The 22,971-nt window shown below is 46.9% G+C and overlaps 1 protein-coding gene across 4 annotated transcripts in view; it reads left to right on the forward strand.

The window, feature by feature from the left end:
• The first annotated feature begins 2,235 nt into the window (after positions 1 to 2,235).
• adamts10 (ADAM metallopeptidase with thrombospondin type 1 motif, 10) overlaps positions 2,236 to 22,971 on the forward strand; it is a 43,327-nt gene continuing 22,591 nt past the window's right edge. Inside the window, exons 1-13 of one of the 4 annotated variants that reach the window (XM_048977010.1) lie at positions 2,236 to 2,444; positions 7,253 to 7,622; positions 12,072 to 12,430; positions 14,001 to 14,160; positions 14,766 to 14,968; positions 15,619 to 15,702; positions 16,745 to 16,890; positions 18,080 to 18,123; positions 18,626 to 18,731; positions 19,373 to 19,519; positions 19,936 to 20,077; positions 21,281 to 21,388; positions 22,759 to 22,904. In XM_048977010.1, the coding sequence (XP_048832967.1) occupies positions 7,520 to 7,622; positions 12,072 to 12,430; positions 14,001 to 14,160; positions 14,766 to 14,968; positions 15,619 to 15,702; positions 16,745 to 16,890; positions 18,080 to 18,123; positions 18,626 to 18,731; positions 19,373 to 19,519; positions 19,936 to 20,077; positions 21,281 to 21,388; positions 22,759 to 22,904 (1,748 nt within the window). In that variant the 5' untranslated portion in view covers positions 2,236 to 2,444; positions 7,253 to 7,519. The other 3 variants (XM_048977007.1, XM_048977009.1, XM_048977008.1) reach the window with 3 other exon arrangements.

The following is a 22,971-nucleotide window of genomic DNA, read 5'->3' on the forward strand; positions in this document are numbered from 1 at the left end:
ATTAAAAACAAGCAGTAGTGGATTTTGAATTCTATATTTCTACTTGCCTTGAATTTGTGTGTTGTTATCTCCTTGTTAACCAGAGCCAGACTTGGGTCTTAAAGCCACTAAGTCTGCTTATAAACAAATCATGCCCTCACTGGAACACAGGCATGTCAGCAATATGGTTTGGCGGTAGAAGATTTAAGGGTTAATTGAAACAGTAGCCTAACGATGAGCTTTTCAAAAGTGACACGATGTGTTTAGTGAACAGGAATATAAGTGACTTTCTTCTGCCAGCGAGTCAGGCCACCTTCAGGCTGTGCATGTGTGTCAGTTGAGGTGTTTTTCACATTGCAGAGCTGAAATTATACAATCGCAGAGAGAAGACCGAAGTGGAGAAAAATAAAATCAGTGGATACAGTGAATCGTCGCATTGCTTTTATTCCCTGGAGGATGAAAGGGAAAAAATGTGGGCCTTATCAAAAAGTATAGTACTAGTTTCTCGTTCCCACCAGTGCTGTATGCGAAGATGTTGAAAGACAATTCTAAACAGAAGTCCTGCCTTGTCCACCTGACGGGGCCATAGAGACCAACATATCAGGCCAGGCCTGCAGCCAGAAATGAATTCCTTGGGGGAATCTGGCAACCCTACCAATGGCCGCCCCTCTGCCTGCGGCTCCCGCGCCCGAGGCGCTCCCTCTGTAAATTAATTTACGTTACAAATAACTCTGGGGCTTCTTTCATATCCTTCATAGTTTTTGCTGGTATAGATGTGAAATAATGTGTTGCAATCATAATGGTTCTAAAGAGGTCTTAAAAAGTCTTAAAATTAACTTGTTGACATTTTAAGAAACCCTGATAGAGCAGAGGTGGCCAGTCATTCCGAAACGGCCACTGTGTATAAAGGTTTTCACTGCAATTCCCTAAATCGATGACTAATTAAAGGACTGATTGGCTGAAGACTCCTCACACCTGCGTGTGAACAGCTGACCTATAGGTGCTCCCAAAAGCCTGCATACACACTGGGCCTTTGCGGATAAGGATGGCCAGCCAAGGATAAAGCCTTCTACACACCTAGGCTATATGGTACAGCCTAAACAACAATTAAGAAGTACAGTATAGGAAATATATAAATGAGCAACATAGTTGTTAATTGTCATTATCAAATATACCTGTATTTATTTTGCATAATCCGGGCAGTGGGCTGGCACGATGGTGCAGTGGTTAGCACTGTTACCTCACACCTCTGGGACCAGCGCTTGAGTCTCCACTGTGACCCTGTGTGTGTGGAGTTCACATGTTCTTCCCATGTCATTGTGGGGTTTCCTCTGGGTACTCCAGGGTTATTCCCTGCCTTGTGCCCTGTGATGGGTTGGTGCCCCATCCTAGGTTGTTTCCTGCCTTGCACCCACAGACTCCAGACCCCTTGTGTCCCTTAATACGACAAAAAGTTACAACAAATGGATGGAGGTATATTGAGGCAGCAGAGGGTGTGACACAAGGATACACCCTGCTTGAGTACGATCCATCACGTGACACACACACTATTCACAATATGGAGACACAGATTAACTTAACCTTGCTTCTTTGGACTGCAGGAGGGAATCGTAGTACTCAGAATCATCGTGCAGCCCTGCTATTTATATATGCTTAGGTTATTGATTTCGCTGTTCAGGTAAAACGTCGCCCCCTGTCTGTACATCTTGTACTTGGTAACTCCTCGTCCTTTTTAACGATTTATCAAACCGAAAGGCGTAGCACTTAAAGATTCCAGCAGAGGGCGCTCTGATCTTAGCCACGGAGAGAAACATTTTAATTATCATTATTATTATTAATATTAATATTATTATATAAGCAACTCAAATTCTGGAGTATAAAGCACCAATATTCTTAATAAGATATGGCAACAGAATAACAAATTTAAAACATCAATAAAAACAGAAAATATTCCTATAAAAGGCCATTGCATTTATCTTACCCCAGTGCCAGCTTCTTACTCATTATGTTTTAGTTTATGAACTTGGATTTACAGTCATTGTTTTATTGCATATTATACATGCTTTAGAAGCCCGTATATTAAACATACAGAAATGTTATAGCACAGTAAAAAACTATCCTGCATATAACAAAAAGCCACATATATATACATATTTAAGACAAAATGATGCAAGTCTTTTGATATGAAGCGATCACTCTTCGAGGAAAAAAAAGAGAGTGAAAAGAGAGGGAGGGAGAGAAGGAGAATAGGTCTCCTCTGCGGACCGGACCGCTATTACTTTTCTTACTTCCTGCTCCTGGGTGATCGCTGTTTCCAGTGTGAGCGATACCGTACTTTCGTTTCTTTCTCACTGGGACCTTGGGTGTGTGGGTACGAGACTCCGAGCCACTGAACCCACCGCTTCAGCTTAGCCACTATGCGGGACACTACCGGCTCTTCTTGAAAGTGATCTGGAAAAGCAATTGTAAGTTTTTTAGAAGCAACCAAGGAGAATGTTGTAAGGAAAAGTTCTGGGTATTTTACAGTTATTCGCCTGTCATCTCAACTCACATAAGGAAAGATCGTGCTTTAAAACATTAACATTAGCAGGCAAAGGTTGGTATTTACGGTACTTTTTACATCTGCAGAAAACGTGTTTATGTAGATGCAGTGTTTGATTGGACATGTACACATTTCATTTCTGCGGATTTACAAAAGGAGAGGTATGGCTGCTGTAATCAGGTGGACGTTAGGTAGTTGAAAGTTGCAACTATAAATAACGTAATAAAATACGGGGCATTTTCGGACATGTAGAAAATTTATGTCCAAAAACGGTGCTTAACAACGTTGATTTTTGTGAGTGCGTTTACAATAACAGTAGAATTTATATCAGGCTTCGGTTAAAGATAAGTCAGAATAGCCTGTTTTCCGGTTGACATTTTTTAAAACAATAAAAGTAGAAAACGAAGATTCGCAATGCATTTATGTTCGTTTTTAATACAGCTTGGCCAGACGTCGTGTGCTGGAAGCCACGAATTGCACTGTTTCGGTCTATTTTCAGTCTGTCACATACAGCAGATAACTAAATGACATTTTATAGCGTTGCTGTTTCGCCAATTCCGTTGAAAAGAATAAAAATAAAACACATCATTGTTGTTGCTGATGGACGCACGGAAGTTGAACGTAATCTGGAGGGCTGCATTGTGCACCGATCCGACGCGGCTCTGCGGGGAGCTGTGCGCGTCTAGGGGCCGGCCGGCCAGTCTGGGTCACATGGCTCCTGTCCAGCGCTAGTCAGTCTAGCATGAATCTGGTTACGGATCTAATCCAGCACTAAAGCAGCAGCGGGCAGAAGCTGAACCGATATGAATGGACGGTCGCACAACACGGCGTGAAATTAACTTTGAAGGTATGACTGAAGTAACAATGCATGACAAAAGCGGTGAGGATTGATATCTGAAGGCTGATAGGAGGGTAATCAAGATAAACTAAATATTATTATCGGTATTGAACGTTTAATTAAACATATTATAAATTGGTAGCTGGTTTCATAATACTTTTCATAATATGTTTTTCTATAATTGAGTAGTGCCCTCATGTATTCGGAAGTATATGGATTTTTTTTTTCATATCTTATTTTCCGTTGATCAAACGCTACATTTTTGACCAATATCTGTTATTTCAGTGTGTTTATTGAACCAGTGTGTTTGCGAATTATGTGACAGTTTTTATTTGTGTGTACACTTCTATATCCTGTGCACTTCCACGTATGCACAAGAGTATTTAGAATTTCACAGTACCCAAAACTGCTTTCAAAAAACCTGTATGCAAAAGTACAGCATATTCTTTTCCTGTAATAACAGAACATTTTGTGGTCTGTTTTCAGTCATTTAAAATGTTGAGGTGAGGCCGGCGAGGATACACTTAAATTAATATTCAGATTGTGAGCTGAAGCTGAACCACACGTGAACTAAACTCAAGGAATTGGCGCAATAGTATCCCCGGAGCTGAGGCTTTAACATCAGTTACCAGGGTCACTTCAGGCTTTCGCGTACGGTTAATAATAGAAATACAGAACCGTATTCACATGGAGTATTCATTGTTTTGGTGGCTTTTTGCATTTGCGCTCATTTCTGGTTATTTGTTTTTCGATTAACTGCAAGTAAGTACCATAAAACTCTCTCCCACTAGAATACACTAAACGAACGCGTGTCATTATCGCCTGTTTCTTTGATTTGCAAAGGTTGGACTCGAAAGCCTCGTATGGAGACAATTTTCCGTTCTTCTGCTCTCAGGGAAAAGAGAACCTGAGCGGTTAAGCGCTGTGTACTCGCATCTTTGAAATCCGATTCCTGTTCATTACCTGTATCAAGCTACTTTCTGAACAGTATATTGAGATGATTATGCACGGTGACTTAATATCTTCGGCGAGTCTTTTACCGTGGGGTATGCTGAAGGCTTCTGCCTTTTGAAATAACCTAATGGTCATATGTTTGAACGTTTTTTCCTGACCGCAGGAAATTTTGCAGTAAGTGAAAACCAGGTTTACCGTTTACAAGCGTAGACTTTACTGGGTAAAACCGTGAAAAAAATGTTAATTTGGGTACTGGGGACTGCTTTTACCTGGAGAAGGACAGTCCTACATCCAATAGCTTTTTGCTCAATTCTGCAGTGATTTCTCTCTTGATAGGTTTTTTTCCCCTAGAACAAGTGACCTTTTATGTTGAGCCTAAACGGTTTTCCTTGACACACCCTGAAATTGCATGTTGCTGGGTGGGTGTCGTTATCTGATACTTCTTTCTTTTGCTTAGGAAAATAAAGTGGAGCCATGTTTTTTTTTTTTTTTTTTTTTGGGGGGGGGGGGGAGTTACACAGAGTCCCTAATTTGACCCTAGTGTGTTACGTTATTCTATTTTCTTGATTTAAAATCAGGGTAACTTTGGTGACGGTGCCTAGAGTACAGCTGAAGGACTGTTTCCTTTTTCAGGGGTGACCTGGCTTTTAGGGCCTTTATGACTAAATTACTCGCATTACACCGGCTTCTCGGTCCTATTCAGGGTTTCAGTAACCTGGAAGCCTTCCCGGAAGTGTGACACATGAGGCAGGAACAGGGTCTCCACACAGAACCCCATTGCTGAGCTTGTCTGAGGCGGCACAAGACGTATAGGGAAGCCAGCATGAGCCAGGAGCGTAATGAGTTGGACGTAACATTAAAATGAGAAAGGTGGCAAACCAGACCTGTGGGTTTCAAGTTCAGAAAGAGCCGTATTTCCTTAATACCAAACACTTTGGAAGGAGTAAACGAAAATTTTAAAGGACTATGAAGTACAGACTATAAAAGACAAAAGTTTCTAGTTTGCCAAGTACATAAATCCTGGTCAGTTCTTTTATATTTTTGGCATGCGGAGCTGCTTTGGTGTGCAAAGATTTACTGAGTAGGCAGAAATGAATATAAATGAATGTCAGTTACATTTTTACAGATCACTGTCAATAAAGAAACAAAAATAGAATTTAAAGAATTTGGTTTCTGTTTAAAAACACAGTAAAGATTTAATGAAAAACATTTGCCGTGTTGCTGCGCGCTTAATCTCCGCACAACAGAATAAGACATTAATGAGTAGTAATGAAAAGGAGGATTGTACCAAGTGGGGGGGGGGGGGGTGAAGGCTGGTCGAGATGAGATGGGCTTCAGCTCATCCGTAATGCACATGATCATGACGAGCTGTTGGGGGCGCTGTGTGTGTCGCTTCCGTTAAATCAGGAAACGTGAGGAACATTAAATGGCCTCTTCACCGCTTGTTTTATTTCTATTTGGTAAACCCTTGAGGCGGAGTGTGTAGCATTTGAAACCTCGCTATGTGGCAGTACCTGGGCCAAAGGGACAAGCCTCACAGAAGACGGAGCAGGAGCATCTGGCCTAAGCCAAAGATCTGGTGGACAGCTTGGCACTCCATGGACGTCGCTCTCAGTGTCAGACCCGGGAGAAGGTTACCCAGGAGCTGCCCTGTACTGGGCACGTTCAGAGCTTTCTTCTGACAAAACCTTTACCCTGAAAGGTGGTTCTTCTGATAAGATTTCAGTCTAAGGAATACGTCCAGCATGTAGGATCCATGAACTGCAAGTCAGGCCTGGCTTCTTCATGTCAGGCTGGTCACTGGCCTTCCCAGCCTGTGGACAGAAGCTCCTTGGCTACAGGAAAGATGGAACCGTAGAAGTTATTTACGTTGCCGCTGCAAAGTGCCAACCTGCACCCAACCCAGACAGCAATGGTTGTCCATGCTGGACAATAGTGCACACAGGCCTCTCGTATCCCTCCATTTGCTCAGCCCCCTTCGCTCCCCTCCTTTTTCCCTTTCTTCTCCTTTCTTTTCTGTCAGGATGTAGCTTATTCCTTCACCCCCATCACCAAATCATTTTCCCATCTGCTTCTGATTACCTTTGCCTGCATTTGGCCTGCCGCCAGCTCTCTGGGCCAATGTGCAGTCTCAGCTTTCGGGTCTTGGCCCAGACTGCACCAACTGAGTGTGTCTGTGTGTGTGTGTGGGGGGGGGGGCTGTGGGGTGGGCACGGTGATGGGTGTAGGGCGTCTGAGATGCTGCTTCTGTACTGCAGCAATGGATAAGGTAAATGAGACTGTCCATTGGAAAATACCGGGGAAATTAATTGTTACTGTAGTGGGGAGTGTGTGGGTAAAGTAACAGGAGGATAAAATTTCTTGGGTTTCTAAGACTCTGGGTGATTATGTCAAGGACACACTAAACAATTATAGAACTGTCCTTATTTACAGGTAAAGCGTATATGAAAGACCCCAGCTATTACCCAGCTCTGTGAATGTGATGAGTTTTCATCCTTGCCGGTTACAGTCCTTGAGAGATTAGATGAGAAAATCTGTGTCTCTTTTTAATCTGGAAGGTATCTTTTCACCCAGACTCTTTAATTCTCTTCCATGTTGTCTTACATACCCTTATATCCGGTTTGTGTCTTTCCAAGCCGAGCATACGGAGGACCTCCTTCATGGTTCCGCTTCTGAATTGTTTGCTAAGTCAATTGCAAAAGCAGAGGGAAGCAGTCCCTGAGGTGAAGGTTGCTTTGTCTTGCCTTCAGATTGGCAGGGTGTGTTTTCTACAAAAGCAGGGATGGACCGAATCTCCAGAAAAGGCAGCAGGGAGCAGATGTTCCTGAGGAGCCGGAGTGGGAGAGAGCAGATGTGTTCATGTTGTTACGCTGAATGCTGGGGGACTGGGCTACGTGATGTTATGCTCTTTTAATAATGGGTTATTTTCATCTCCACAGGGAGGCCCATAATATCGTATTCTTCGCGTGCCGAGGCCGTTTTGCCAGCCAGCACTCGTCTGTTCTGCGACCACCGGCTGAAGACGGAGGTGAGACGCCCCGGCCTGTTTCCTTCACCCTCCGAAGCCGTCGAGAAGCTGAGGTGACGGTGCCACTGCCATGGCCTGCCGGTTCGCTGCGTCCTCTTGGTGAACAGGCAGAGTTACAGGGCAGAAGACATGTTGGGACGGAGGGTTGGGCTCCTCACCGACGCTACCAGCAGTAATCATGGAAGCAGTGGGGAGGATATTGGCCTGTGTCGTCTTCTTCATCATGGCTGCCACAGAGGTCGCCGAAAGTTTGCCTGCTGAGGGATTCACTCGGTCTCAAGGTGAGGCTCGTCTCACGTGGGCCTGTCACTCTGGGAAATGTTTCATTCAGGTGGCAGACGGAATGCCTGCAGTCAAAATAGGTGTTTAAGGCTCAGGAAGGTTGCCGCTTTCAGCCTCTGCAGAATAGTGGCATGCTGGGGTGGGCGATACAGCAAGGACATCCTATCATGAGGCGGGATCACAATCCGCAATCTTATCACGATAGTTTTAAAAACAAACATGAAAAACAGTCAAACTGCCTATTACATTGGATGTCATCCAATGTAATAGGTTACAAATTACTAGTTACCTTGTAAAAATGTAATGAGTAATGTAACTTATTACATTTGATTACATTTTGATTACTTTTCTAATGAATGTTTTAAACTGGGCAATAAAGCTGAAAAGTCTATTTTGCCTTAACTGATTTGCTGACCTGCATTGTCTGGAATTATACCAAAAGAAGGCAAGTCTACATGGCAAAGCAAATTAAATGTTATAATCTAAATATAAGCATTTTACCCCTATCCTCTGTTAAAATGGTTTAATCTAAACTCCCGATCCAGGATGTGTTTCCACCAAGAGAACCCCTACCCTCTGTTAAAATGGTTTAATCTAAACTCCTGATCCAGGATGTGTTTTCACCAAGAGAACCCCTACCCTCTGTTAAAATGGTTTAATCTAAACTCCCGATCCAGGATGTGTTTTCACCAAGAGAACCCCTACCCTACACAACCCCTACACAAGAGAACCCCTACACAAACGACTGTACAAAAGGTTTTCAGGGCACTTTGGCTATTTCTGACTCTGCTAATTCATTCATTCTCCATATTTGGATTTATTATTTACTCAGATACTGGTGAAATGTGATGTACACAATCACACACTTTATACTGTTTGAGCCCCAAAGCTGACAAGCTGGTTGTGTTGTTCTTGTTAAACTGAATACGCTAATGGCTATAACCCTTTAAACAGACTGGGAAAATAGCTATTCGATTGTAGAGTCAAAGATACAAGCAAGCAAAAAGAAAAAAGCTTCTGAATAATGTTTGGATTATTAACTGAAAACCGCTTTGAAAAAAAGATCATAATGACCATAGTAAAGTAGCTCATTAGCTTAGCCATTAGTCAGGTATTTAGATAAAGTAAAAGCTAGCGATATAAATGAATTACTTTGATCCTCTGTAGCTGTGTTAAGGTGCCCAGTCTGCATCACACAGCTCATATCAGTTTTATAGCCGTCCTTCTGGGGGTAATTATGCTTTGCTTTGTGAATGAACCACAAAAAAATGAACCACTGGCTAAGATGGGGCCAATCACGCTGCATTACACATTAAACAAAGGAAGTGGGGAATGACTGTGACTGTTGACCTCCCAAAGTGGGACTGGAGGCATAGCCGGGGGGCGAAGGGGGTCCAGTTCGGGGGCCTTAGGATCTCGTCTTGACGTGGTCCTGTTGGCCTCATCGGCCAGTGACCTGCAGTGAACACTGGGGCAGTTTGCAGCTGAGCGTGAGGCGTCCAGGATGAGAGTCTGAGGTCGTGATTCTTGACCGGAAAAGGGTGGATTGCCCACTCCAGATGGAGGATGAATTGCTGCCCCAAATGGATGGGTTTAAGTATCTCGGGGTCTTCATGAGTGAGAGAGGGAGGGAGTGGGGGGATCTACAGGCGACTCAGTGCAGCGTCGCCAGCAATGTGAATGCTGTACCGTTCTGATGTGGAGAAGTGGGAGCTGAGCTGGAAGCCGAAGCTCTTGATTTACCAGTCAACCTATATTCCTACCCTCACTTATGGTCATGAGGTCTGGGTGGTGACCGAACGAATGAGACTGTGGATACAAGCGGCTGGAATGAGCTTCATCTGCAGGGTGGCTGGAATTAGAGACAGGATGAGGAGCTCGGACATTTGGGAAGGGCTCAAAGTGGAGCCGCTGCTCCTCCTCATCGAAAGGAGCCAGTCGAGGTGGTTCGGGCATCTATCTAGGATGCCTGATGGACAGCTAACAGGGAAGGTGTTTTGGGCATGGGGGGAGGAGACCCCAGGGCAAACCCAGAATACGCCGGAGAGATTGTCTCTCGGCTGGCCTGGGAACATTTTGGTATTGAGCTGGAGGAGGTGGCTGATGAGAGGGAGGTCTGGGCATCCCTGCTTAGACTGCTGCCCCTATCACCTGACTCCGGATAAGTGGTGGAAAATGGATGGATGGATGGATGGATGGATGGATGGATGGATGGATATAACCATAATTATAATCATGCGCTGCATGTTCTATGAATGCATTATGAAGGTGCAGTTAATGTAAAGCATTCGCATATAAACGTGTAGTTGCTGATTATATGCTCTACAAAGATATATTGTAAAATCCATATTTATAGGCATAAGAAGGCCCTTTATTCCTGTACAGTGTTGGCGCTGGCTTCCCACAGAGACTGTGCTTTATTCATATTAACCTAAGCCTAATAAAGAGCTAAATCCATTCAAGTGAGGATATGAAACACGTATTCAGCTGCCCACGGCGAGCCTTAAGTGACGGGGCCGTGAGAGGAGCCGCCGTGTCGTCCTGACGATGCTGTGCAGTCTCCGTGGTGACCACCCCCCTGGTCTGGGAGTCGGGAACACGGTCCACAGCAATAAGTAGAAGCTCCACAAAGGTGAGGCGGCCTCTCCTCACTGCAGCCCAGAGACAGCTGTTGCACATCTGGGGAGAGAAAGAAGTAGCTCTTTCCACAACTCCATTTCCCTGGGAGCGGTACAGTGAAAATGGCCATTGCTCCCAGTGGCTTTCCCTTCTGAAAGCTTAATTAAAGCAACCCCAAGTAAATGGAGCGTTTTTATATGCTTGGGGCTTCTCTGTGTTCCCTTTTATTGACACCATAAAGGTATTGTTCTCTTCCTTATTAGCGAGTAAACAAGGGATGAAGCAGGTCTAGGGAAATGCGTGGCTATGGAGGATGTGGAGACCCACAAAGTCATTGTGCATGAAGTGCTTTATAATTAGACAGCATTACTCAAGTTGGGTTGCGGGAGGAGAAGGGGTAGGACATGGAAGAATGTGGCAGAACTGGGATCCTCCGGGCAGCTGATAGGACTCTCCAGTAATTTTTAGAAAGGCCTGCTAGCTAATATGCAGCCAAAGAAATTTCCTATCTGCATTCACATGTACAACTGATTATGCACTGGTGCTGTTTTCCTAGCAGGGCCCTGTCTTAATCTCCAGTCCTAACCAGCCTTTTGTCCTTGTCCACAGTATTTACGACACATTGTCGCATTCCGTTATTAACTCATAAAGGGCCCCTTTTTTTTACTGGACAAGCCGTCCAACAATAGCTTTTTCTGTGTGCAGCCAATAACTTTTGTCCAGCTGCAAAGCGACAGTCCAAAAATTGCTGCTGCAGACTAACACAGTGCGTAGCCGAGTCCTGCAGCGCTTAGGGAGAAGGGAACGATGCTTTGCCATCTGGTTATTTGAGCTGGCACAGGCACGTAAACGCTGGGTCTGCGTTTCTGCGCCGGTTTCGATGCCATGGACAGGTACAGCGATCAGAAGGACCTTGCAGGCATGACACGTGTGCGTTCGCCATTTCCCCTGTAAGCACTGCGCATTCAGTCGCGGTGTCGGGATGCTAAATGAAGGAGCCCACTGCCTGTGACAGGAAGTACGTGATTTCAGGGTTCCTTAGGAGACAGATCGTGGCCTTAACTGCATGAGCCCATCAGCCCTCAAGAGGCTTTTTTGGAGAACTTTTTTAAAGTTTCGCAGCAATTCCGCTTCTTCTGTAGGTGCTGCAGAAGCAACACCAGCAAAACTGCTACAATAAGCAAATAACATCTGTCTATCTGTTTTAGTCATTTATCTGACACTTTTATCCGCAGCGACGTACAATACTGAAATGGGCTGGATCTGAACCAATGACTATTATTAATGTGATCCTACGCTGATTGTGTTGAGCTGGGAGTGCAGGATGCTGAGGGCACCCAGGGCACCCAGGGTGGGGTCCTAGTCCAGCTCAGGCAGACACTCATATATACATACAGTCACATACTATTGACAGATTCAGAGACCAGTTTACAAAAACCCATCTCTGGAGTGTCGGAGGAAGGTAGGGCACCTGGAGGATGTACCACGGCCGCATGGGGAGGGGATGCCGTTCCACACGACCGACGGCCCTGGGAGTGTGAGGACACACAGCTTCTGCTAGCCATGTTGCTGGTCTCCTGAACCTGGAGAGTTTCGTTGGTGAATGCGCTGCACTGTCAGGAAAAATAGTGCCTTTGAGGGTACAGTTACTGTACTGGGGCTGTACCTTCAAGGGTCTGCCAGTTGTACCCTAGTTATAGGTAAATGTACGTTTTAAGGTACAAATGGGCTCTGAGGAACATTTGTGTACCCTTGGGGTACATTAATGTTATTTATACTAGGGCTTTACCCCAGTGTGACACAGGCTGCCGCCTCTTTCTACACAGCAGCGTTCCTCTCCAGCCTGGACCACTATGAGATCGCCATTCCGGTGCGCGTAGGGCCCCAGGGCGAAGCGCTGTCTCCGGAAGCAGCGGGCGCAGAGGCACGGCGCCATCGGCACCGGCGCAATGCGGACAGCCCAGTGAGCTCTGAGCAGCTCTACTACCAGCTGACCATGCCACGCACCAACTTCCTGCTCAACCTGACTCTACAGCAGGGACTGCTGTCCGAGCGCTTCCGCGTGGAGTACTGGATAAAGGATCGCCTGGCCTGGAGCCACCCCTACTCCCTGCACTGCCACTACGTGGGTCACCTACTGAACCAGCACCACACTACGAAGGTGGCTCTCAGCAACTGCAATGGCTTGGTAGGTACTGGTAGGACTGTCCAATCACTGGGGCACAATCCCGGACTGAAATGCACCCAGACCAATCAGGAGACTCGGGAGAATTCTAGGAATGACCAATCAGGAGACTCGGGAGAATTCTAGGAATGACCAATCAGGAGACTCGGGAGAATTAGCTGTTGTGCCAGTCAACAAAACAATCTGACAAGTTTAAAAATGGAGCCAGTCGGAAACGATATAATTTTACAGTTAAAATTCCACAAAAACACTTAAGAATATTAACCAGGGAATTTTCAAACACGCACAATAGACCACTAATACTCTGCATAGAAGAATATGCAAATATGCAGTACATGCGTCTGTCCGGTCACTGGAGCGTAGCGCATGGTTGCAGAGGTGCCACAGCTAAGTGCACCAGTGCACACTGGAAATTTGTCAAACGATGGATGTTAGACAGAGACATTTATCAAAGTTCCCCCAGAACAAAGTCAAAATGTGCTGGTCTTGGGAATAAGTCTCCTCGGCTGAAATTAGTTCCACGCCATGCGAAAACATACCTATTGTCGCATTCGTTTGTTACCTCTATTCATTGGAAACCATCTTTTATCCAAAAAGATATATAGTTGAGACAGGAGGGTCAGCCAGTCCCTGGGCCAATTGGGATTTAAGGGCCTTGTTCAAGGGCCCAATGGTGAAATCACTCTGCTGACCATGGGATTCTAATTGGCGACCTTCCCACCATGGTCCCTAACCTGCAGAGGCACACACCCCATTAATCTGAAGTTTTATTAACAGGCAGAAAATATCACACGTGCTTCTCAGAATTAATGGTGTGTTTTGCCTGACATAGCGATGCACTGAGTACCTTGCCTTGATTACCTATTCATCCATGCCTACCTCTGAGCTTGGGGCGTAATTACAAAGCCTCGGGTGACCTAACATCTGGGCACCGTCGTGGATTTGTGAGCGTTACACAGCTGCGCAAAAGCACCGTGGATAAGAGTTTTACAAGAGAGCGCTATGAGTTAATTGGGCCCATTATGACATGTGCGTGCCCTCAACAGAGAATTAAACATGTGCACAAAAGCCCAAATAAAACACTGCAGATAATTACTTGTGGCCGGAGTGGCGTAATTTAATTCAGCGGGGAATTCATTGTGTTCAGGAGAGCATTACTAAATACATGATAGGATTATGCACACTTTAAACCGTGATGTTGAGCGACAGAAGAGGGAAACAACATGTTTCAAACCCATTGGCCTGTTCAGGGTCTGTGTGGAAGGGTTTCATTATGGTACTGAGGTACTTATGAAGTGATGTTGAGACACTATATGGGTACCTTGGAGCCGTCCAGCGCTAGGGGGAGGTTTAGAGAGGCTGTGAAGAGAAGGTCCAGTTTTGTAGATGAGCGTGCTTTGGAGACCCGTGATTGGATGGGTGTCGATAGGATGAAGGGTGGATTGACCAAGAACAGGTAGGTAAACAGTCACAGGAACTCCCAGTAATGATATTATAACTGTATAGTGGTAAACTGTCATTCTGGCAATTATCACAGTATCTGTGAAGCTGTGTTATGTCCTGACTTCTCCAGCAGGGGGTGATAGTGTCCGGCGATGAAGAGTTCTTCATTGAGCCGCTGACGCCAGCGAGTAACCTGACCAGTATGGAGGAGAGGGAGGGTCGCCCCCATGTGGTGTACAAAAGGTCTTCCCTGCGACACCAGTACATGGACCAGTCCTGCGGGGTCATAGGTAACATACGGCATGACTTCTTTTGGCATCTCTCAGCCATCCACCCATCCCTCTATCCATCCATGTATCCCTCCATCATTCATCCATCCAATTATCTTCCAACTGTTTAATCTGTGCAGAGTCATGGCATGTGTCTGTCAGTGATCAGTCAGTGTTTTGTAATAAAATGTGCTCTTGTTTGAAAATGTTCATTCAGTTTCATAAATCTGTTCTGTGCTTGCTGGGAAATCTGTTAGCCCATTAAAATATTGGATAAATAAACACAGCATTCAGGTATTTTTATTATGAGCACAAAAATGTCTTCGTGCCAATGTTGCCGTGGAGCCAGTTGTTACTATGCTCAGATATGCCGCTGAACCCTGTTCAGGTTCTGCAGTCCATTAGCACTGAGAATTTAGCTTTAGTTTGAGTTTTTCGAGCTCGCAAACACAGACACCTTGTGCAGTGGTTCAGACGGAAAGATTCAGGTCGGGACCCCCCCCCACGGGGAACCCTAGAGGGCTGCAGCTTGCTGAGTATAGCGTCACACGGCAGAGTAAAGAGCCACATGGCTAAGCGGCCCATGCTGCGGCTCTCCCTGCTGACCTCACCCGCCCGCCTTTCAGATGAGAAGCCTGGCAAGGGACCAGGATGGTGGCAGCGGCCCCTGAAACCTTCCCCCAACCAGATGGGCCGCGGACAGCTGCCGCTGAAGCGCTCGGTGAGCCGCGAGCGCTACGTGGAGACTCTGGTGGTGGCCGACAAGATGATGGTGGGCTACCACGGCCGGCGTGACATCGAGCAGTACATTCTCGCCGTCATGAATATTGTAAGTTTCTCATCGCGTCACGGCGGTCGTTCCTGGAAGATTTCACTTGTGGAGGACATTTGTGAAGGCTAAGACGTGTTTTTTTTTAACACAGCTGAAATGCATTGATGCAGTGTATTCACTGGATAGATAGGGCGACACTCTATTCCCGACCTTGGTACCGCCGGAGTCGTGAGAGGTCGCGTCTGTAGCATTTTAGACGATGATGTCACTGAATGACGCAGTCATCCAACCCCGCTTAGATGGCCCTATATCTGCCACAAGAAAACTGTTAAACTTCGCTCACTGCCTCAACCCTGACTGATGTGCATATCTGCCTGGTTTGAATAGTTTAGTGATCTTATATGTATACTTTAGTTTGATTGTTAGACCAATTATGCAAAAAAATATTCTCTTCGCATAAGAAGCAAGTGTCTGGCTGGACATTTCTGCAACATACTGTTTTACTCTTGAGCTGAAACAGTCAGTGGCGCCGCCCTTCTGGGATCTTTTTTTCTCCTGTAAGTGCCCCAGTTGTCTTTCAGCCTGAGAACTAGCAGAAAGTGCCCTTCAGAAATGTGCGGCTAATGGCTGTTGTTGTGTCGCCCTGTTGAGTGTCAGAGCTCCTCTCGTTTTTAAGACTGGTCTTTTCTTGCTTCCTTGGAGGTCAGGTTGCCAAACTGTTCCAGGATTCTAGCCTGGGGAATGCCGTGAATATCGTAGTGACCCGCCTCATCCTGCTCACCGAGGACCAGGTACGTGCCCCGGCGTGACACCCTGTTACCGCGGCACGCGCTCATGCCTTCGTCGGCTGCCCATCGGCGGTGTTTACTATGCCAGACACTGCCCCGGACATCCACATCCATGCAGCCGCAGCTCTGCCTCAATGAGCCCCTTGTTAGAGAGGCTGTTAGCCTGAGTGTCTCTCCTTGCCCCCAATTGCCTGCAGAGGTGCGCCTCGTGTGCCTGGCCATTCGCGCTGGTGGATTCTGGGTCACTGCCACCCGGCCAGTCATGACTGCTCCCGTTGTTACCGGCTACCATTCAGGCCCCAGCTGTGACGCACATTTGGACGCTGCCATTTTCGACGTGAAAAAAAAAAATGTCATGTTTCAGGAGACTGTAGGGTATTGTTCCCTTCAACCTGCCGTCTGAGTAATTGAAGTCAGCCTCAATTCATCAGCTCGGTAACCCAGAGCCATCGCAGAAGAAGCTCACAGACTTGTTTACATGTGTATGCAAAAGCACCACAGTCAAACAGTACAGGTCTCGGTCCAGCCCGGTCCAGTGGAGCCCGATGGGCGGATGGAGAAGCCTCTGTGCACTAAGGCAGCCCGCTGGCCCCAAAGAGGGGGGCATTGTGGGATGGGATAATAACAACTTATGTCTCTGTGTGCATTCCTGTGTTATGAGTGTAACCCAGCAGGCCAGGAAAATATTCTGATCTCACTGCCAGTGTTGGGGATGGCAGTGGGTGCTACTCCTAGGACCAGGCCAGGAAATGCGGTCACAGCACTGCATGTGAGCAGCCAAAGGAAGAAACAGGGGTGTAGCCTGGGATAGAGGATGCCACGTAGGGGTGGTGGAGTTTTTTTGCTTGTGGGAGACTAATTGGCCCCTATGGAGACTGTGGGTTATCACATGATCAGATGGGTTTTTCACTGGAAAGAAAGGGAGCGATCATTGTTTCAGAATAGCTGTCCCTTACATCCGGACGAGTTATGGTAATGCTTCCTGAGGGAGGGTTTTGTCGATACAGTAGTAATGCAGCCTTTACCCCCTGTCTTCTCATGTTAGCCCAATCTGGAGATTAACCACCACGCAGGAAAGTCCTTGGACAGTTTCTGCAAGTGGCAGAAGTCCATAACCAACCGCAAAGGCAACGGCAACGCCATCCCTGACAATGGGATTGCTCACCACGACACCGCAGTGCTCGTAACAAGGTCAGTCCCACGTCTCCACGTGTGTCTGTGACTCTGCGTGTGACTGTGTCTCTCACTCACAGCACAGTCACTGTCTGCTGGATTTTGCCTGTGCACTTCCATCATCGACTTGCGCGTAGATATTTGTTTTTATGACAGGCGGTGTGGCTGTCGTGCAAGGTCACATGACCTGCCTCTTCGAGCACCCTGCTGTTCCTCTGCACTCTGCCTTTCACTGGATGTGCGAAGCTGCGCCTTTCCACCGGGCCTTGCAGCAGTTTTGAAGTCTGGCTCGCTGTGCTCCAGTGCACATCTGGATAGCGAGAAGAATGCAGGACTCGCACAGCCGTCTGGCGTCCGGAGGCCCTGAGTGCGTTCCGAGGAGTCAGCCGCGCCTTCGTCGTGCCGCGGTTTTCGTGTCGGTGGAAAAATCCAGTGGCGGCAGGCCCCGAGAATGCTGGATGAGTTTCGTCTCCGCGTTTAGTGACAGCTTTGTTTTTATTAAGCATGTAATAAAATCGTCTGAAAAGCCTGTCAGAAGCCCCAGAGTGACACTGGCTCGTCTCGAGGGAGGTCCGTCTGCTAGCTGTCTGCCGCCTCAGTAACTCCTGCGCTGGGCCTGCAGGGGGCGCTAGCCTACGTCAGGAGATCTGCCGATCGGCTTTCCTTGGTGGCCCCCTGCAAACAGATAGGGGAAGGCAGTGGGGTATGAACTGTGATGTGGGCCAAGAGGAAGACAAAGCAAAAGAAACATCAAATGGAACAAAAGCAATAGTGTGGCAGGCGTAGGCTGTGCAGGCAGCGAGACGCACTAGAGAGAATGGAAGGTGTTTATAGGCCGACTTGGAAAAACATCTCTGCTGTGGTCGCCCCACTTTTCCTGCAATTGTTCAGAAAGTTAACCCCTTGCATCTGAATGGGCCCAGCGTCGCTCGGGATCTGCATGTGTTTCACTCGTGGAAGTCGGATGAAAAACTTGATTTCTTTACTCCTCCATCTTCATTAAGCTGAGCTCCAAAAGTTTCTCTGTTATTGTCTTTCATGCGTTTTGAAATAGCACTAGGAGGGGGATTTGAGATGATTAAGCAGGCTGAAGTTTGGGGACGGACTCCGGGGCAGGAACATCAGCAGGAGTGCCTGCACCCCTGTGTGCCTTAGCTGACTTGTACATTTTTACAAACAGGTCAGTTTATTTCGCTTTCCCTTCCAGGTACGACATCTGTATCTACAAGAACAAGCCATGTGGAACACTAGGTATGGGCCACGGTGAATAACAGCTCTACCTGGGGAACAAGGCAGCTCACGCTGACCTCGTATACAAGGGCACTGTGTCGTGGCATGAAACTATATATAACTTAGATCTTGGGAAGGGCAGCAACCCAGGAAGCGGGTGTGATTTGATTCGGCTCTGCGGGTTTCGGGGGCCCCGTCCAGCACTGGCCACCTTTCTGGGCTCAACCACGTCTAAAAGTGACGAATAAAGATCTTTTCTTTATCATCCGTTGGAAAGTGTTTTTTTTTGCTGCCAATTTGGCTAATATATACCAAAAATGTTTGAAGTTCAAATGAACGCATTAAAAAGTAAATAATGACTTATTTTGTGCACACTGAGGTGATATTTGTGTTACACAGTGTGCGTCTTTCCCTGTGTTAGGGCGTTTTGAGCGTAATAATCTTGTGAAAACACATGTGCGAACGTGGGACCATAGTGGACCCTTTCTTCCCACCATCCTGAGCCTGTAAATCCCACCTCCAGGTCTGGCGCCCGTCGGAGGCATGTGTGAACCAGAGAGAAGCTGCAGCATAAACGAGGACATCGGCCTGGCCACCGCGTTCACCATCGCGCACGAGATCGGGCACACGTGAGTGCACTTTACGTCACTCAACTTTAGGCCCTGAACACTTTCTCAGTATAATTCTGAGAATTAACAGAGGTAGATAGTTCAGGTCCAGCGATTAAAAGTCCAGACCAATTGGTTTTTTCAACCAAAACCAGTTGAGTATGAAGAGTCACAGTTACGCAACTGGTTGGTTAAAACTAAATCTTGGCCTGGATTTTTACTTTCTGGCCCTGAACTACTCACCTGTGGACATTAGTGCGTATTAGAGGGTTATTAATGATAGAAAGAGGAAAAGAGAAGCTTTAGAGATGGAGCATAGAGAACATGAGCATGTCATGGAGGACTGGACTTGGGGGGAAAAGGGAGACACCAGTAATGTGGCAAAAAAGAAGAAAAGCAGGTAGCTTAGCTCAGCGTTTCACAATCTGGTCCGCAGGGACCTGCAGACAGCCCGTGTTTTTGCTCCCTATCGGGAGCTGGGAAAGAGCAAAAACGTTGACTGCCTATGGGTCTCCGAGGACCGGGTTGGGAAACACTAGGTTAACGTATTGCTTGGAACCAAAGGGTTGCCAGATGATGCTCGTGATTTTCTTGTTGTAAGTCACACAGTGTTATTTGCTTTATCAGCATAGCAAGGTGACCATGATGCCTCCCTCTGGCAGGTTTGGCATGAACCACGACGGTGTGGGCAATGCATGCGGCGCCCGAAGCCAGGAGATGGCCAAGCTGATGGCTGCCCACATCACCATGAAGACCAACCCATTTGTGTGGTCAGCCTGCAGCCGGGATTACATCACCAACTTTCTGGAGTGAGCCAGCCACCAGCATGATGACAGCCGTCAGCAGTCAGGAGAGCCTGGCTTTGTGGGGGGGTTTATTCATGCTTTTGTAACAGTCTACAGCAGGCTGGGCAAATAAGTGAGAATGGAGCGTGTCAGGCTTGCGTTCTGTGTCAGTGTTGTTGGAAGGCTGTTGGTTTGTCCCTTCCTTCGATTTTATGCGTTGTCCAGGCTGTTCCATATAAGCCTCGTGTTTCCTGTCCTGCTGCTGTGTTCATATTCCCTCACGTTGCTGTTTCGTCTGTTTTTTTTCCTGTCATTCTTTTTGGTCCGCGCTGCTGTTCTGTCTGTCCCCCACCCACCAGGCTGTGATTCTTTGAGTCTCGGTGTCCTGTGTTTTTCCGGCTGCCTGAACCCGTGCTCCTCCCCTTTCTGACCCCCTGCAGCTCAGGTATGGGCTCCTGCCTGAACAACATGCCTCCCAAGCAGGAGTTTGTGTACCCCACCACAGCACCGGGCCAGGTGTACGACGCGGACGAGCAGTGCCGTTTCCAGTATGGGGTGAAGTCTCGCCAGTGTAAATACGGGGTACTCGCTTTTCCCTGGGCCCATGTCTGGCCTCGCTGCTCTGTCCCACCACAGCTCCTGTTTTCATCCCTTTCTCTGTCTCTCCCTCCCTCCCTGACTGAAACATCTCCAGCTCACAGTCATGCTGCACCTCAGCTGCCCTCATATCAATGCTGTCGATCCGTCAGAGTGACACTGCGGTCATTCAATAAGCATGTTCTTAAGGTTTATGTCTCTCAGACCTCATGGTCAAAGATCTCAGGGTGCTACATTTAGCAGATTACATCGTTTATTAAGTCCTTGGTCGCTGCCAGGTTATGTGCAATGTTGCACATCCTGGTGTATAATTTTACCCAGTAATGCAGTAGGATAAGTTAGGGTTATTGAAGGGTCACGTATAGCATCTGGTCAAAAGTATGTGGACACCATCTTGTCCAACATCTCATTCTGAAACCAAGGGTATTCATATGAAGGTGGTTAGCCCTTATCTGCTATAATAGCCTGTACTTTTCTGGGAAGGCTTTCCATTAACTACTGGAACATTGTTGGTGGGATCTGCTGCAATCCAGGTTTGGTATTAATGCTGGGTGATAAGGTCCCCTTCTGTGAGTTTGTGTGACCCACCAATTTGCTCCCAGTGTTTCCACTTCACAGTCACCTCATTTGCAGTTGAACCTGGCAGCTATAACAGAGCAGAAATTTGGCAAACTGACTTATTGGGAAGGTGGCGTCCTGTGGCAGTGCCAAGCTGGGAGGCACCTTCTCTGTACAAGCACTCACTCCGCTGCTAGCTTTTGTTGCTGGATGCTAAATTATATACCTGTGTTAGTTATGGGTGTGATAATTAGCTACTTAATTAGCTAATTCCTCTAATTGATAGTGATGTCCACATACTTTTGGCTACATAGTGTACTTTTATAAAGGCTAAACAGTGAGGATCTGAAACCCATAGTGTTTCAGAGGTCCAACCTATTGTTCTCCCAAGGCTAATTAAGTTACACTGGTAGCTACACCCAGAATTTCAGGTGTGGGTCCACACCTGGGTCCCCTTTGGCATTTCACTGTGCAGCATTTAACCTTCATGCACTGTACTTAAGCACCAGAGCGCTTAGCCACCATAGAAGAAGGCAGAGCAGTGGCGTCTTTTGCTGTATTATCTTTATGCTCCGTCACCTCAGAGGCCTCACGGGGGCGGCACTGATGCGTGTCTGCCGTGTCTCGCAGGAAGTCTGCAGCGAGCTGTGGTGCATGAGCAAAAGCAACCACTGCATCACCAGCAGCATCCCCGCCGCAGAAGGAACCATCTGCCAGACCAACACTATCGAGAAGGGAGTAAGTACTGGGCTACAGCGTTCTTCCCAGGAAAGAGGGGATGGTAGTGTTGATGGGGAGTGCTCTCGTGGAGAAAATGAGAAATGATTTGTGGTTGGAGGGTTTTGGTGCTCGGGGAGTGTAGGGCTGAATTCAGCATTCTCAGAGTTAAATGAACATCCACTGTTAAAAATGCACCTCCTATCTGACCTCCGGCTCACCCCGATGTGCTTTGGATTGGGCCAAACGTAACTGATTACAGGGCAGCCACCTTCAAATCGCTGTGTTGTTTTCTGAGGAAACCACACAAAGTGCACCCTCCAGTGAAGGCCTTTAAGTGCCAGCGAAGTTCATGCACCTCGTATGAAAACACTTTGCAATATTAGCAGATACTGAATTGAACTGGAGCTTTATGTGTCATTCGCAGAGGTATAGAAGGCACTGAAATTATTGCACGGTTTCCTCAATCACGGTTTAAAAAGAAAATGTAAACAAGACTATGAAGTATAGAAATACAGTAAAACCTTGGATTGTGAGCGTAATTCGTTCCGGAAACGTGCTCGTAATCCAAAGTACTTGTATATCAAAGTAAATTTTCCCATTAGAAATAGTGGAAACTCGGATGATTCGTTCCACAACCCAAAAATATTCATATAAAAATGATTAATACAAAATATAAAATAAAAATCATAAAACAAATTAACCTGCACTTTACCTTTGAAAAGAATCGTGGATGGTGTGAGGGAGACGAGAGAGAGGAGAAGAGGAGGACTTTCACTATAACGAACGGAATCACTGCTATCTGTTGGCTCGCTGGAATCTTTTTCTTTTTGAGCAACTTTAACAAGGAACCTATCCGAAGACAGCCGCTTTTACCTCCTTTTCGATTTCGCGGAAATGTGACATTGCGTTGTCATTAAACATATTCATCGCTTGCACTGCTACGCCCTTATTTGGGTGGTGCTTTTCTACAAAATTTTGACTATACGAGTGAGGCATGCAGACTGGTACCGAGCATGGGAGACGATTACCCACAATCCCGCAGCGAGAGAGAGAGAAGAACCATCGGCTCAGTTGTGATCACATGACGCTAGGCAGACAAAGCGTATATGCAATACTCGTTAATTAACATTAATTAAATAGGTAAAATGATAAACAAAGTGCTTGAGTGAGAGATAGATGTTATACCGTGTTGGCAGCTGGAGTGTGATGTGCGGACTATGGACTTTTTAATTGCTGAACATCAGCATTTCACACCGGTAGTACGCTCGTCCACTTATTCATCCTCGGGCCATGGTAATGACCCACATTGTCCCAGAATTCCATTCCCAGAACAGGCCTCGTTCTTCGCCTTTCCACCTCTCAGCCCACTGCCCATCCTTCGTCCCCAGTGGTGCTACAAGCGGGTGTGTGTGGCATTCGGCACCCAGCCTGAGGGTGTGGATGGGGGATGGGGCCTCTGGTCGCCGTGGGAGGAGTGCAGCCGCACCTGCGGGGGAGGTGTCTCCTCCTCCACCCGGCACTGCGACAGCCCGAGGTAGGTAATGGAAAGTGGGGGGGCAGACTGAGCCATTTCCGTGGTAGCCGGCCTGGCTAACGGTCCC

Source organism: Brienomyrus brachyistius, chromosome 15, assembly GCF_023856365.1.
Source record: "Brienomyrus brachyistius isolate T26 chromosome 15, BBRACH_0.4, whole genome shotgun sequence".
Classification (NCBI taxonomy): domain Eukaryota; kingdom Metazoa; phylum Chordata; class Actinopteri; order Osteoglossiformes; family Mormyridae; genus Brienomyrus; species Brienomyrus brachyistius.